This window comes from Pyxicephalus adspersus, chromosome 8, assembly GCF_032062135.1.
Source record: "Pyxicephalus adspersus chromosome 8, UCB_Pads_2.0, whole genome shotgun sequence".
In the NCBI taxonomy this organism is placed as follows: Eukaryota; Metazoa; Chordata; class Amphibia; order Anura; family Pyxicephalidae; genus Pyxicephalus; species Pyxicephalus adspersus.
In genome coordinates, this window is record NC_092865.1 from 42,284,409 (window position 1) to 42,300,790 (window position 16,382).

The window sequence follows — 16,382 nt, forward strand, 5'->3', positions numbered from 1 at the left end:
AAATAATTTTGTATTGGATTCAAAACAAAATACCTGTCTTGAGTCCAATACAAAGAAATATTCATATATTATATATATTATACATGCTACTGTACATTACATGTTTAAATATTTTTTTAACAGATTTTTGTGTTTTGTTATTTAAAGTTTAATATTAAATGTATTCAATTTTTTAAATATCGTCGAGTTATGCCTAAGAATTATAGTCTACAATGAAAAATACATTTCCATGCAAAAATTGTACTACTTTTTGCATGGAATTAGACCGCTAGGGAGGTTCATACATATTCCCCCTTTAGCTATAAAATCAGGAAAAAGTAGTGAAAATATGTTAGAAGATTACAGAAATAGTTGCTTGTCTGTTAGGTATGAGTTTTACTTCAGTGTTTTACAGGTTACCGTGAATGGAATAGGTGAAAATGCAGAATCTCATTCCATCCAACTAAAGCAATACCTTTTGGTCCTTGAGCATAAAGTTTTATAAACTTCAAGGTTAAACCAACATCTTTACATCTGTGTTCGGCAATATTTTGCATAATGTAAAAAATATTAAGCATTCAAGCACAGTTTGTAAAAGTTCCACACAAGCAGTTGATAGTGTTGGAAGTTTACAGAAAAATATGGCTAAAGGTTAATTAAATGTGTTGCTTCTGGTGGTACATAAATCTATATTGGAAAAAATATTACAATTCCTTACATGAAGTGTCTGTGTTATTTTATTTTTTTACCAATATTTCCAGGGCATACAATTTAAAACTGGTGTAGCCACCACATCTAATGAATGGTAGGTCAGGAAAATTGAACTTTTATTCCTGTATACTGTAAAAGCCTTCTTGTTGTAAGACTTATTATGGTTCGCATTAATATTTGGTTGACATTTTTCATTTTGGAATTCTTCTATTTTAACTTATTTTATTAGTATAATGCAGCATGCAGGTCCTTTCCTGATCTCCATTCCAATTGGGTAGAAGATCCCAAAATTCTTAAAAAAACATCCAGTGTAGACAATCCCTGAACAAACATTACAAACAAGCACACCTAGGGTTGTATATTTTTCACCCATCAATTTAGCTGTATTTTCATTCACAGCCATTCGAGTCCCAATTCCAGAGTTTTTCAACCTTTTTAACATAGGAGAACCCCTTGAAATACCGTTCAGGTCTTCAGGGAACCCCTGCTATAATTACTAAATCCACAATTCACAGTACATTTGTGTGGTGATCAGTAGGAAGAATTAATCTTACAGCATTCATTGGTATCAGTTAAAACGACCTGAGAGGCACAAACTACTACGTTTTTTTTTATGCAGTATCACAGTCATTCTAGTACACAATGACTACATCTGAAATTGAAAATATGCTGGTCTTCCAATTCCTATATGTCCAGAATGTATTACTATATTATTTGTTTTGTTTTCTTTTTTTTTCTCCAGTGCCAAAAACTGAAATGATGGATAATCGTCTGGGTAAACTGGCAGAAGAGTTTACGGATCTGGTTTATCCACCTGGTTATAACCCTGAAGGGAAATCTGGAAAAAGAAAGCAAGGTAAGGAATGGTCTCAATGAAATCTGGGGAATATGCTGACAAAAGAGCTGTTATTGTTTTCCATATACATTATCCCCATCCTGAAGCTGTAAATTGGATCATCTACACATATGTCTTTTAACGTTCTAAATCCGCCCTAGTTAGTAAATTGGTATGTTTAGCATTGGAGCACATTTGTGAACAGTATGGCTGATCTATATCTCATGTCAGGACAAAACAAATAACATATTGTATGTTTTTTTTTTTTTGTTTGTTTTTTGGTGCATACAATCATGTAAAGATGTGAACATTTATATCTCCTTTATTTCTTCTTTCTTCACTAAGTTGTTTTCAGCCACTGGTTCTCGCCTGTTAAAGCTTTTTGTTCTTGAATATTTTTTTGAGCAGAAATCTCATCTTGTCATCTTGGAATGCTGCCGGTTTCTCTGATTAAAATCTTCGTTTATGTTAATGTGTAAATAACAAAGTGTGTGCTCATACACCCCTTTTATATGGCATACTCAAAATTTGATTGGTGCAGTTAGTTCTTAATAGATGCTGTTCTGTATCTTTTTACCTTTCTTTCAATGTGGCTGAAAGAGTATTCTGATTTTTTTTTTAATTAGCCACCCTAAAGCAAATTCCTTTGACGGTATTTTTGTCTTCTATACCGATCCTTATTAAAACTACAAATTAATCATGTGGGCCTCTGAAGATTTTACCAAGTCATCAGTGCTTACATATCTTGGCACAAAAATACTGTTGGAGACAGTCTCTAAAAAATATTTTACCCCTTCTCAGCAGACTACAGTCTGATTTTAAATAGATAGGGAAGAACTAAAGTTTCCTAACTGGGGTGCATCAACATTATCAAAATGAACACCTTGCCACTGATTCTGTTTTTTTTCCAAACTTTACCAGTAAAGATACCAAGCTCTTTTTTCAGAACATTGCCTTTCCAGATCTTTAAATTTATCTTGCTCAATATATCTCCCAGGCTTTGTAGAACCTTACCCATGTGATCAAAACAGCGGGCCAGTTGAACTACATACCCACTTACCTATCACAAGTTTTAGTTTGGTGCCGCCTTTGAAAGTACAAACAGTGGATTGCCCTTGAACAAACAACCTCGCAGACCCCTCTTAACCTCCTGCCATGGCTCCCCCATTCCCCCCCCCCTCTAGAACCTATGCTACACCCCACGGTGAGATGCACCTGGGACGTCTGCATAAGGTACCTCCCCAAATTGGCCTAACCTCACCCTTCCCACTGTTTCTGACACAGGGCAACCCATCCTCCTTCAGCAAAACTCTTTCTCCTTGAAAATGTATAAATGCATGGTGCTCAGACCTCAATAGTGGTGGCAAACTCTTGCGTAGCCGCATACTGGCAGAAACCTCTGTCCCTCCCCCCATCCTGGTTCGTCTTGTTTCCAGTTCCAGTGGGTCAGTTAAGTTTACTGTATGAAAGATCTAACTTCTTCCATTAGGGGGACAAGCAGCAAATCCCATAATACTTGATCTCAATTTACCTCATCCCAGGAATATAGTAGCCACCTAGGCCAGACACAACTTAGCGATGGATTACCCTGAGCGGACTGATGGATGACTTGAGTGCCTGACCCTGGACAGTTACCAACCCTTGTGTCCCATTAGGCTATGTTTCTAGTGCTCCCCGCCTTTCCTTCTCTGCCCATCTTGGCTACACTGGCGGATGTCTAAGTTTACCACGGATGGGTGCCTCCTCCTGCCAGCCTCTACACAGGATGTCCAAGGCACTGGACTGACACCTGTATAACCCTTATAAAACTAAGCAATTGTCACACTGTCATGGGCCTATTGCTTTGGCAATAACAATAATGCTGATAAAATAATACAATAATGTTTTTGCACAAACAAGGCTTTTGGTATTATTGTCTTTCAGATGTCTTTATCATAATACTGAGTGGTTAGAACCTCTCTCAGGTGGGCCTACGATTGGGCACATTCCAGGCTGAGCATCCCTCCTCACCATGTGCACAGGAATAAGGACATGAATTTAAATAAATGTAACAGCCTAAAAATAAATAGGTCTCTTCCCAATGTAAAAGAAACCCCTTTCTTTCCTGATTTTTTTAAGTTTATCTTCCTTAATTGAAATTACTAAAATCAGGATGTGAACATCACTTATCACTGTTATTACAGCAGGGCTTTGGGTTTCCATGTAGTGAAAAGGGATTCCTACCCTACTAAGGTTGTTCTTCTTTTGCCCCACTCTATTTAGCATAAAAAGACTTTCAGTATTATTAATGGTTCTAGTTCAAGGAGGACTATGAGTTTCGTAATCTTTTTTTTTTATCCTAAATACCTGTCAGATGGTAAACTTTAAAACATAAATTTCTGTTTTGCAGGTGAAGGGGGTGGTCAAGCGGAGAAGAAAGCTAAAGTTGAGATTAATATGTCAGAAGATGAACTTAGGGCCAGTGTCAAGAATGGAACACTTGGAAAATTGACTGTACCTGTGTTAAAGGAACTATGTCGAGGTTATGGCCTAAAGGGTGGGAAAAAGCAAGAATTGGTGGATGCTCTTGTGGGATACTTTAAGACACATTAAAATGAGGCTTTAAAAGTGAAGTGTCCATGATTGTTGTGCTTAACATTAAAGTCAATATCCCATGCAAAAGTTATACCCTTATTGACAATGACTTCTATTGAGAAATATAAAGTAGATTTTTTTCATGTAGCGCATTGGTTATGCACAGTTATAATCTGTAATGTAAAGCCCTGTTTGGAGAGCAAAATTAAAAGATAAACATGAATCCCAAAGGTAGTAGGTCTGTCCAGTAGATGCATAATACCTGATGTAGGTAGTATAGGACTGGTTTACTTTTACTGATTTTGCCTTTATGGAATGAAACTTTGGTTTTTAAAAAAATGCAATGGAGACATTGCAATGGAGACATGCTATGTCCCTTCTGCAAGAAAAAAGATTGCAAAACCATAACATTATATCAATATACACAACAAATTAAGGGAAGGTTTACAAAGAACTCATGTTGTTATAAAAAAAAAAAAACTTGTTATTGATAATGTCAGTTCTAAAATACTACTTAAGGTCATACTTGTGACTATTGCTGCAGTAATAAAAACATAAACTACCATTATTCAGGTAAGTGTGCAAAAGACAAAAGGCAAGACTTTATGTGAAAACCTTGGCAGGCTTTCATATTGGAATGGGGAAAAGGAACTAGGAATGGTAACTAAGCAAGATTCCAATCATACTAAAATTCAGTTTTAAAGAATGCACCATATTTAAGGAAAGGCATTTGCTTTATATGGGGAGTTAGATAGTAGCATTTACAATTGTTATAGGATAGCTACAGTTTTGTACATCTTTTTCCTAACTGGTCCACCTAACCCTGTCCAATGCCATTAGCACAACTTGATTCTCACATCATCTAATGACCTGAAAGAGCTGAAGCTTTTATCAGTTGGGTCCTTCCCTCAAGATTAGATGAATATGTAGAAAATTCGGTTAATTTGCAGTACTATGTGCCTTTTGTAGAAGATGGCAGCATATTTTACTGTTGATCTATGGTCTGTACCTGCAGAACAAATTGCATTTAGAATGATTTTTTTTTCAGTCACAGATTTGCACTTGGAATAAATTATCAATCTATATACAAAGCTGTGTGCCTGAATTATTTTTTTTATCCTGTTGAACTACTGCTACTCTGTTATTTATTAATATTATCATTTTTATTATTATTATAAATATTTAACAGGGTTTATATAGCACCAACATATTGCACAGAACTTTACATTAATAGGGGTTGCAAATGACACGGATACAGACAGTGCCACGGGGAGGAGAGGACCCTGCCATAAAGTGCTTACAATGTAGGAGGTGGAGGAAGTATCACAATAGGAGAGGGGATATAGAGTGGTGGGTAGTAGTAAGAGTTTATGAGACAGAGAAAGATGGGTAGGCAATTGTGAAAAGATGGGTTTTGAGTGCTCTTTTAAAGAGCAGAATAGGAGCAGTAGGAGCAAGCCGAATAGGACGAGGAAAACCATACGAGAGAGTCAGGGGAGCTATAGAAAAGTCTTTGAGCCATACATGTGACGAGGTAGTCAATAAAAAGATTAGTGTGTCCTTTGTAAGTGCAAAATGTAAACTAGATTGTTGATCACCTGGATCTAACATTGGATGAAGACTAGGAGTGAATTCACTTCAAATGTATTACCTAATTTAGTTCTTGTCTGAATGTTTGGGTTTAATAACTTTTCTGGGTATTTGTTTAGGTTTTATTTTCATTTAGAGTTAACATTAAGTTGTAAGGATTGGTCATAATCCCTCATTTTTGATTTGCATACATTGAAGAACCTCACAGTTCTAAAATTCATGTGATCTTACAAAATGAAGGTGATCCCAAACTGGTTTACAACCCTCCTCCTCACCTCATTCCCATTCACCCAACTCACAAATGTTTACCTCCTCTCTCTGGCAGTCAATTAAATGCCAGATCTGTCAGCAATAAACTAACCTCTATCCACAACCTTCTCCTGTCTAAATCTCTGAACTTCATTGTTCTTAGGAAAACATAGTAGGGGGTGGTGAGGGTCTCATTATGGCCCCTAACTGTATATACAGAATACTTTCTACCCCTCCCTCTTTAATTTCCACCTGATTTGAAGCAAATTCTGTTTCTCTTTTCTGACCCCTACTCCTCATTGTTGCTGTTGTCTACCCCACCCCAGCCCAGTTTCCCAATTTAGCCTCTTGGCCACTACATATTCTTTCCCATGACCAGCCCATCCTCGGTGACTTTAATGTTGCAGTGGATGACCCCAACCATCCTTTAGCCAAACTGCTCTCCATTACCTCCTCCTTTGGACTCACACAGAACATTAACGGCCCCACACACATAGGCGGACACACATTAGGACTGGTATTTTCCAAGCTCTGCAATCTCACCCACCTTGACAACTCACCATTTCACCTTTCTGACCACAACCCAATCACCTTCAACCTATCTAATTCTTACACCCCTTTGCTACTTCCCAGGCTTGGACAATGGCAGAGAGATATCCGTAACTTTTTCCACAACCTATTCTCAAACTGCCTTACATCCTAAACCCTCACTCTTTCTTAACCTCCCTGGAGGTATTCCCGAGTGTGACTTGGGGTTAATTTTCAGTACCAAAAGCTGTAACCCAGTGCCACACTTGGGGTGGAATTGGAAAGCTTACCTGGTCTCCACGTACCTGCGGCATCCTCCAGCGATGCCCGCCCGGTATGTGAATGATGGGGATGTGAGGCTGGGGGGCAGGACCAGATAGCACAGCTAGTTGCCACTAGTTCAACCACGTGCTTTCTTTGGCTCTGGATAAAGTTGCCCTTGCCACCTTCTGCTACCCCCTGACTGACACACCAAACATCTACAAAGGTCTGCTCGAGCACATGTGGAGGAAATCTGTCCTCAGCGTTGACTTCATGGACTACAAAGCCAGATCACAACACTGCACTCACTGTTGTCAAGCAAAAGTTTTCCCTCGCTGTCATATCCTTTCAACCCTTACAGCCTCTTCCCAACAACTGATTCTCTGCTAAATGCCACCCCCACAACTACATTCACTGCCCAAGACATAGCCACCTACTTTAGAGATAAAATTCCACTAACCCAACCCTCTCCTCTACAATATATTATGAATGCTGCACCCAGTTTTATCCATCCTTCTTACTAATCTTCTTCTGCTGCCTCTCCTTGTAGTTCCATTGGCTTCCATTTCACCTTAGAATCAAATTCAAGCTCCTGTACTTTGCCTTCAAATCTCCCCCCAGCTCTTGTCCCTGCACTGATAGAAAAATACTCCCCATCGTCTTCCCCACTCAAACCTTGTCACATGAATTTCTCCAATACTTTTCTGGAGCTGCCTGAACTCTCTGGAATGGTCTTCCTCATCCTATTCATCCTGTTCTTTTCTACTTATTTAAAAGATCACTCAAAACCCTTTTTTTTTTTTTTTTTATAACTTGCCTATATTCTTCTGTGTAAAACCCTCACTACTTCCCACCATTTCATATCCCCCCTCCTATTAGATTGTAAACTCTTCAGGTCATGGTCCTCTCCTTGTCTTGTGACACTGTCTGCATCCGTCTGTGCAACCCCTATTTAAAGTAGAGTGCTGTGTAATATGTTGGCTTTATATAAATACTGTTGAAAAATATGAGAAGGAAGACATTTCTCTCAAAATGATAGGCATACATTTTTTTGTACAGAGCAGGGTAAAATAAAGTATTGGTAAAGTATAAGTAATAAAAACAATCTAAAGAGAAAACATTTAACATAAAAGATTCTGGAATAGAAGATTACATGGGAAAACTGTTACAGGTAAAACATGCATTTATTACTACTAATCTGTCCTGCAAGGGAAACTTAAAAACAACCTTAGACATCAGTTTCCTAAAAACTGGTAGCTGAATATATAGGTTGCAAGAGATGCACAAAAATAAATTTTGAGATCACTAGGGTATTATAACCACTAGTACAGAGCTGACAAAACTCCAGCCTTTAAGGGCCACAAAACAGGCCAGGATTTTCACATTAGCATTTTTTGCCAGTGAAAACTGGAAATTGACAGCCCTGCATGAGTGGGCCTATAATTTTTTTTAGCCGGGTGAATGAGATACTAGTAAAACTAAAGGATACCAAATATACTAAAATACTATTCTTCTCTTCATATATGTATGCGTGTCTACTATTCTGCATCAAGCAGTTTATTATACATATTTAAACAGGTATTTGTGCTATCCTGTGCCCAATGTTGTCATCCTCCTTTCCATGCTGTCGTGATATCTAGCTGCATCTGTCAATTTGAAAATAACCATTGTCCCAAATCCAACCTGCTACACCTTACAGCCCACTGATTTTTATGGAAGTAGTCACAATATAGGCGATCATAACTTGGTAATAGCTGCAAAAATAGAACTGGCTCAGGAAAGGTGGTGTTTTGGCTTTAGCAAGGCAGCCCTAGATTATGTACCAGTAAAAAGGTGTTTTCTGGCAAACCATTTATACATGCCATTGTATATCTAGTAGGAGTTGGCCACATTTAATTGGACTTGTAATAAAGACATTTTATAGCTTTCCAGGCTGCTTTATCAGTTTTACCAGTGTAGTAAAATAGCCTGGAGTTTACAGCCATACAGCACAAACAGCTTTACCAAATCATCATGGAATGTAACACTGCAGATACTGAATGGCCAAGTCTAGCTGAACATAAAGTACTACTAAACAATTCTTTCCTAACCCTTCTGAGCATACCATTGTACACAAAGGAGGCTATAGTCAGGCAATCATTTCTAGTCACTAGCACTGTTAACAGCTAGCGAGGCCAAAAGAGATTTTTTTTACCAGGTTTATTGACTGACAGGGCAATCAGATTTGTTTCTGTACCATCAAATTCAGAGAAGCGTGTTGGTGTAGAACCATGTACTTTTGACCCTTTTGTTTTGTTAAGTAGGCAAAATACCAGAAGGGTAATTCTAGTTTACCTTAAGTCTGAAAGCATAACCCAACCCAAAAAAGTAATAAATTAAAATTAAAGTTACATTTCATAAAACAAAGCACTACAGAAAACATGATTTTGATACACAATTAGGAACCTTGTGCCAATGTTTTTTAAGCTTGCCCTGTTGGTCTTACCCCAAAAATAAGCCTTAGCATGTCTTTTGCATATTTTCGGGTATGCTCGAAATAGAAGCCAAAATTCAAGATAGAATTCAAGGTTTGGGGAATTATGATAATGTTCCAGAATGTGATGACATGACTAAAAAAAAATTACACCAGCAGTCTCTCAATAGCTTGCTGGACACTTTGGATCTGGGGCTTTAACTGGGAGCCTTCCTTAATAGTAACTGCACATGCAACAACTGGTCTTGAGACACCACAGGCTCTTCCCAAAGCCTGTTTGGATCGCACAAATACATAGGGGACATTCTTATCCTCACAGAGGAGTGGAAGATGAAGAATGATCTCAAGTGGTTCTGCATCAGCTGCCATTACGATGAACTCTGCAATTCCTCTGTTTAGTGTTTTTGTGGCTGGAAAAGATAAAAAAAGGCAAAGATGAAATTGCATATCTAAGCAGTCTGGAGAAAAAAAAATTCAGCAACACATCACTGTCTGAACTAGGTAAGTTCCCATGAATGTACACTGGAGAGGATACAATTAAATCAGTAAAAAACATGTTAGCTGTTAACTGCACAGACTTCTAAATGGCATTGTTCAGTCCCCTCTGCTACCCCTCCTGGAAAGTAACTTGGCATTACTGTAATACACTAGAGGGGGTCATTATTATGACCATTTTGACTGGCTGCACTCATCTATGTGTAAACATTAGGTTTTTGTCTCTATGGATTATTTCTGCTCCATTTTTTTCTTTTTTTAAACCACCAAATTGTATGTGTGCCTTCACATACAATATACAGAGAGATCTACTTTTTAGGTGCTTTAGGCTGGGTACATGGTCAGATACTTTACTTCCAATTCCTTAAAGTAGGATATGAGGTAAAACATACCTCCAACCAATTAGTCTTTTCACTTATCGAAAGGATATGTTTGTAAAGCACACATTATGTCCAAACAATCTCGCACATGCAAACTATCACTGTATGACTCTCTCTGAAAGTGAAACACATGTACAGCGTGTTTGGGGCTTCAACCAATGTCTTATCAGTTACTCAAGTGTTCCCAACCTAAAGCATGGCTAATATAACAGAGATGCCCCTCAAACAGCAAAACTAGCAAGTCCAACAGGTAAGGAAGCTGTACACACACACACAAATACATATACACACAGTGGCTTCTTGATATACACAAATGTAAAACCTAAACCTTAAAATATGAAAATAAACAGGATGTTTCCCTGATGCAGTCAGTGATCATAAGTGGAACACAAATGTACAGTCCTACAGTGCTTTGGTATATAACAATCTGTAGCCATCTTTTCATAGGGTCAACATATTACAAAGTGTTAGATCTCACTTTACATGACGCACACACCTTATTGGTCTACAGAAGTGGCGGAAAGCTCCAGTAATGCAGAACAGAACATTTTTTTCTATTTCTTTTCATTTACTCCATATTAAGTCATATTTAACACTTACCAACTCCTTCCTCCCCTCACAGAAATATTTTGCCTAACATTTGGTAGTACTGCAAAAATACAATATTTGTGAACCAAATAAGACCTATATGGCCGTTGTGTTTATAAAAAGGAAAATGCTATCGAATATCACATTTACATTATACATAATTATCTTATGTCTAGCATTTTACTACAATGTACATGCATGGGAACAGATGGGGGAGGGGGCACGCCGTGTGCTATAGCATCCCTCCAGCATGGCAATCACACAACACTACATGCATACATCTAACACAAATTTACCTTCATTAGCCCCTTTGCGGAGCTGCTTGTAATTGGAAGCTTGCTGCACAAGATCTAGAAGAGTCTTAGTAAGCTGGGCATCGCCTAATGGGTAAGCCTTGGGGTTCACTTCTGGCTCAGTCTGTAAAACATTGCAAAGTATAAAACAATATAAATCATATCACCTCCAAACACGCTGAGAAGCATTAACAAGACAGAAGGGGAAAGCCACGTGACTGCAGTGCTGGAGAAGCATGGCAGAGAGAAGCAGCTCAGAGCACGTGCTGATGGATCTATCATAGAAGAACCCTCCATCCAGCACAGACAAAACACGCATCGCCCTGAACAACTCGTACCATGTTTGCGATCGGTTAACATGTTCCCTGGTCCCCTCGGCCCGGAAGCTTCACGGAGGAAGATCGAATGAAGCTCTGCACAGCGATACAACAGCAACGTGTTCCTAACTTCCGACTGCCAGAGAGCGGAAAGGGCGGAGTTTATGTTATCTCCTATCCCATGAATCTGTGCGAGAACACCACGTGCTCCTACTGACCAGGTTTGTCCTCGAGGTGGTGCTGTAGCGCAAGGCAGAGTAATATACAGACACGTGACTCGATCGAATGAAGCTCTGCACAGCGATACAACAGCAACGTGTTCCTAACTTCCGACTGCCAGAGAGCGGAAAGGGCGGAGTTTATGTTATCTCCTATCCCATGAATCTGTGCGAGAACACCACGTGCTCCTACTGACCAGGTTTGTCCTCGAGGTGGTGCTGTAGCGCAAGGCAGAGTAATATACAGACACGTGACTCGAAACCCAGACTTGTGACTCTAATATACAAACACGTGACTCATGTTCTAAAGCCAGAGTGCCAGATAATAGAAACAATGCAGCTGTGAAATATTTTCTAAGGATGGTTTAAAGAGGAAGTAAACCCAAAACAAAAAAAATCACACCTTTAGAGCAGTCGATTCGTCCGAAGGTTTCTTCCATCAGGTCCAGCACGGTCCCGGTATCTGTCTTCGGGCCGGCGCAAAGGGAGCTCCAGATGCCATCTTCTCCTTTCTTTTTCGGGGTTCTTCTTCCTGCATCACCTGATCTCGCACTGTGCATGCGTGAGATCGGCAATTTTCTTTCCTTTTTGATGAAAGGGCTCTTTCTGCGCATGCATGAGATGTATCAATGTGCTTAAAGCGTACCTAGACTAGGAAATTTTACTTTACATAAAAGGGTAGACAACCCTTTGTTTTTTAATTGCAACACTCTTTAAAAAAAAAAAAAAAAAGTTTGCAGCACCGCCCCCTAATTCTCGATCGTTAATGAATGGGAGTGCAAAGCAAAAAAAAAAAAAAAAAAAGTTTGCAGCACCGCCCCCTAATTCTCGATCGTTAATGAATGGGAGTGCAAAGCCTTGCGGGATACCTACGTCACGCATCCTGGGAGGCTCTTGGGTGCTTCTTCTGCCCGCATGCCTGAGCATCTTAGGCATGCGCAGAAGGAGCCTTTTCTTGAGAAGAGAAAAATTTGCCGATCTCACGCATGCACGGTGGGATCGGCATGTTTTTTTTTCCAACCTACGTCACCCGATCTTGAGCCTGGGTCTGGTGATGTAGGAAGAAGAACCAGGAAAAAGAGGAGAAGATGGCGGCGCCCAATGGAAGACACTTTTGGACCGATCGACTGCACTGCGGGATCAAAGGTTAGTGGATTTTTTTTTGTTTTAGGTATTTTTGAGTTTAGTGCCTCTTAAACCACATAAAAGCAAAGAGCCAGCGTCAGCACCAGCTGGTGATAGCAGCACTGCTGCCCTTATTCATCCTCTATGGGCTGCCACTGGGAGAAGCCACATGTAGTGTTTCCTCAGAGGCAGCAATTCCCTGGAGCGAAAATGTAATAAAAGCACCTCATCTTTATGGACAGTGTGGGTATTGTCTACATACATCTAATAAGACATCTCTGTAAAAGCCTCAGGTAACAGTAACAGATGATACACAAGCAGGTCTCTTGCCACTTCGTGTTGACTGATTGATGCAGTCGTTTTCCTGGACATACAATCATGGCTAAAAATAAAGACACCCTTGTATTTAAGTCAGAAAATGCACCCATCCCATTACAAATGCTTTGATATGGTCATGCTTATTTCTTTTGTTGGCACTGGAAGAACACAAAAAAGCAATGAAAAAAATCAGCGCTCCCTATATTGATCATGGTAGTGTATGTGGTATGTCACCCCTGCAATGTATTGGGCATAGTGGGGGACAATAGGCACAGACACAAAAATATAAATCACAAAGGCTGTGTCTACATGGACGTTTTTTTATATGTGTTTTTATGCACTTTTATTGGCATTTTAAAGGCTGCCGTTAAAATGCTGGCAAACGCCTATGCCGCATTTTCCCAAGTTTTTTCGCCATTTCCTGCGTTTTGAATACGTTTTATTGGGTTTTTAACTAATTTGCATATTAGGTGCTCAAAACCAATCAAATCAATTTTCCAGCGTTAACCCCGCGTTTCAATTTTTTAAACGTTGCAAGCAATGTTTAAGATAAATGCCATAAACGTGCCTCAAGGAAACGTCCTGGTGTAGATTAACCCATTGTAATGCATAGGGATTTCAAAAATGGTCTTTAAAAGCCTCAGGTTAAACGCTGGGGAAACGTCCATGTAAACTAAGCCTTAGATGCTTACCTAATGTTAGACTTTGTGATTGTTGAATATTTGAACAAAACTGATAAACTGCTGTGGCTGGTCATTTCTATTGCCAATTAAAAATAATATTAGAAAAATAAAGAATGTATAATATGGTAGGCTGGTGCAGCAGACAGTCCCATGTTTCCTCTCAGTAAAATGGTTGCTTCTTCCCACCCAGTGATCAGCACAGACATAGGTAGGTAGCAGGCCCCAGCACACTTCCTGGTGCACAGACCTGTGTTGTATAGAAGCGGAGCAGTGTGTTGGGATCTGGTCTCTGTGAATTACTGAGCTCTGTACACAGCTATGGCACAAATTACACCATGCAAACATAATAAGCCACCCTGCACAACTAAAGTCATGGAAATGGAAGTTTATTACAATAACAGTCTAACGGACGGCACATCCAGTCTGGAATGTGAATGGGCTTTAATGTTCTGTCAGTCCTGGATGGAAACTCCCAGGTCTCCTTCCCTTCCACTGTACTCTTTCATTAGGACCGCCCCTATGACAAAATCCAGCCAATCACAAATTACTTCATAATACGCTTTCCCAAGTAGCCATGACAGAATCCTGACAAGAGCAGAGCACGTGTGGTGAATCCTGACTGATGTGTGAATGCCTATGGCGGGGCCACAGCTGTATGAACGGGCCCATTATCGTCATGACCCACACTGGCTTCTTCCAGTACTGGAAGCTGGTGAGGTGCCTCTGTGCCTGGCTTGTGTCATAGAGATGATGGAGGATGGGATGGTTTCTGTAAGTATAAAAGTAGATTTCAAATCACCACATATGCTGAATGTTTAGTCTGTGGTATTTCCATCTTCTGTGGAGACATTGATTACATTATCAGTGCAAATACCATATACAGTATTGTCTGCTGGGTTCCATATAAAAACTTTTATATAAATGCCAAGTCACAAAGATTATATCAAAACCTTACCATTTCTTGGTTCCACTGAAGCTTTAAAATAAGAAATCTTGACTGGAAAAGTGTGCTTACTTCATTCATTCAGCTGAAAAGGAAATGTCTGACCACTTTGAACATCCATCCATTTGCAGATGCTTTCTTCATAATCAGATAATTGAAGTGAATATTCACACAGAATTCTCAATGTCCGTAGTAAATTAGCCTTAAATCCTTAATTCTTGTTTTGTGACAACACTGGGACAATTTTTACCAGGAACACAGACAGCAATGTTTCCAGGGCTCTCACCCTGGCCTATTGAGATGTTTTTATTTCTTCACTTCCTGTCCTAGTAACATGTTGTCACCAAAACAGGAAGTAGGGGAAGATCTCCTCAGTAGGGCCAATAAGAGCTGTAAAAACAGTCAAGATCAAAGGTATATAGTACAGTTTACACCTTGGGGCCTGTATGAGACCAGCACAGTGTTTATGGCTATTTGGTAAAAATAATGCAGCATAACAGCAAAAAAAGTTTCATATTATAAATCACCATTGATTTCAGAAAAGCTATGGACAAGCTGGTGTGTTCAATTTCCTTTTTAAAGTGTTCCTAAACTCAATTTTTTTACTTTACATAGAAGAGTAGACAACCCATTCATTTAAAGTAAAAAGTTTGCTTGTTAGTGTTTTTTAAGTGCAACACCCTCTTTAAAAAAAAAAATGGGTGCAGCCCCGCCACCTTAATTCTTGATTGCCTAGGCGAACTGTAGTGCAGATAGATATCCCGGGAGGCTCTTGGCTGCTCCTTCTGCACATGGCAGGGTATCTCGGGCATGTGCAGAAGGAGCCCTTTTATCAATAGCCAAAAAACTGCCGATCTCACGCATGCGTAGTGAGATTGGCAAGTTTTTTTCCAAATCTACTTCACCTGATCTCGTGTTGAGTGGCATAGGAAGAAGAACCCAGAGGAAGAGAGGAGAAGATGGCAGTGTCTGGCAATCCCTCTGCGCCCGCCCAAAGACGTATCCCGGGACAACGCAGTACCCGATGGAAGAAACCTCCCAACGGATCGATCCAGCTGACTGCCTGGGCTCTGGGTGCACAGTCAGCACACTACCATCCACTGGTTAAAGTGAACCAGTGGTTAGATCATTCACACTAAAGTATTCACATAACACACAACACAACAATTTCCAGAAAACATATGCCATAGCCAGCAAAAAAATTGCAATGTTTCCTCCATTTGTGTTAAAAGCTGAGGTTTTCTTTCATTGGTCTTTGGTTTCAAAAGATTAATGAGATTATGCTCATTGAAGATCAAACCTCCACCATATACGGTACAGAAAATAGGTCCCGCAACACCTGGTTCTACTGGTTACAATACTAAGGCTCTCCCGACTATAGTACTTTTATCTCAGGTAACATACAGTAAGGCGATCTCAGTTGTATATGGTACCCTAGATGGTTTCTATTAAACTTATCCCCTTTGACAGCTCTCATTCATAGCTTCCATTTTTGTCATCAAATTTTGGTTCAGGTTATACCTATACCCCCCTATTTTCTCCCAGCCTTCCCAACCCCATATACCCACCCCTGTGAGTTTTTAGTCTAATGTACAGAGACTTTAGGAGGTTTTAGATGCATACATTTGAAAATATATATAAGCCACATTTTCTTATCACAGACCCGTGGTCTCTAACTATAATTTGATTGCTTCATTTTGAAACATATATAGCAATGAATATATTTGAACAAATATTATTAATAATATTATTAATAAACAGGATTTATATAGCGTCAACATATTAAGTAGTGCAGTAGAATAAATAGGGGTTGCAAATGACT

General features: G+C 39.4%; 3 protein-coding genes across 3 annotated transcripts in view; 2 read left to right on the forward strand and 1 right to left on the reverse strand.

The window, feature by feature from the left end:
- The window catches only part of XRCC6 (X-ray repair cross complementing 6), a gene marked incomplete in the record, with an annotated part of 18,974 nt that extends 13,784 nt beyond the window's left edge, over positions 1-5,190 (forward strand). Inside the window, 2 exon segments of the mRNA XM_072420210.1 lie at positions 1,433-1,546; positions 3,915-5,190. Of these exon segments, the coding sequence (XP_072276311.1) occupies positions 1,433-1,546; positions 3,915-4,117 (317 nt within the window).
- A 4,145-nt stretch (positions 5,191-9,335) lies between these two features.
- On the reverse strand, positions 9,336-11,432 carry SNU13 (small nuclear ribonucleoprotein 13). The gene is made up of 3 exons (XM_072420212.1): positions 11,295-11,432; positions 10,960-11,080; positions 9,336-9,610 (listed from the first exon to the last, which is right to left on the reverse strand). Exons 1-3 carry the CDS (start codon positions 11,295-11,297, stop codon positions 9,348-9,350), a joined length of 387 nt encoding a protein of 128 aa, XP_072276313.1. The 5' UTR covers positions 11,298-11,432; the 3' UTR covers positions 9,336-9,347.
- A 2,759-nt stretch (positions 11,433-14,191) lies between these two features.
- Positions 14,192-16,382, forward strand: part of MEI1 (meiotic double-stranded break formation protein 1) — a 48,502-nt gene continuing 46,311 nt past the window's right edge. The window contains exon 1 of the mRNA XM_072420931.1: positions 14,192-14,388. Within this exon, the coding sequence (XP_072277032.1) occupies positions 14,248-14,388 (141 nt within the window). The 5' untranslated portion in view covers positions 14,192-14,247. The remainder of the gene's footprint in view (positions 14,389-16,382) is intronic.

What these genes read in the sequence shown, in the direction of transcription:
- SNU13 (XM_072420212.1), bottom strand. An exon ending in CCGCAAAGGGGCTAATGAAG is followed by an intron (nt 9,611 to 10,959) that starts GTAAATTTGTGT and finishes TATCTTTTCCAG; the next exon opens with CCACAAAAACACTAAACAGA.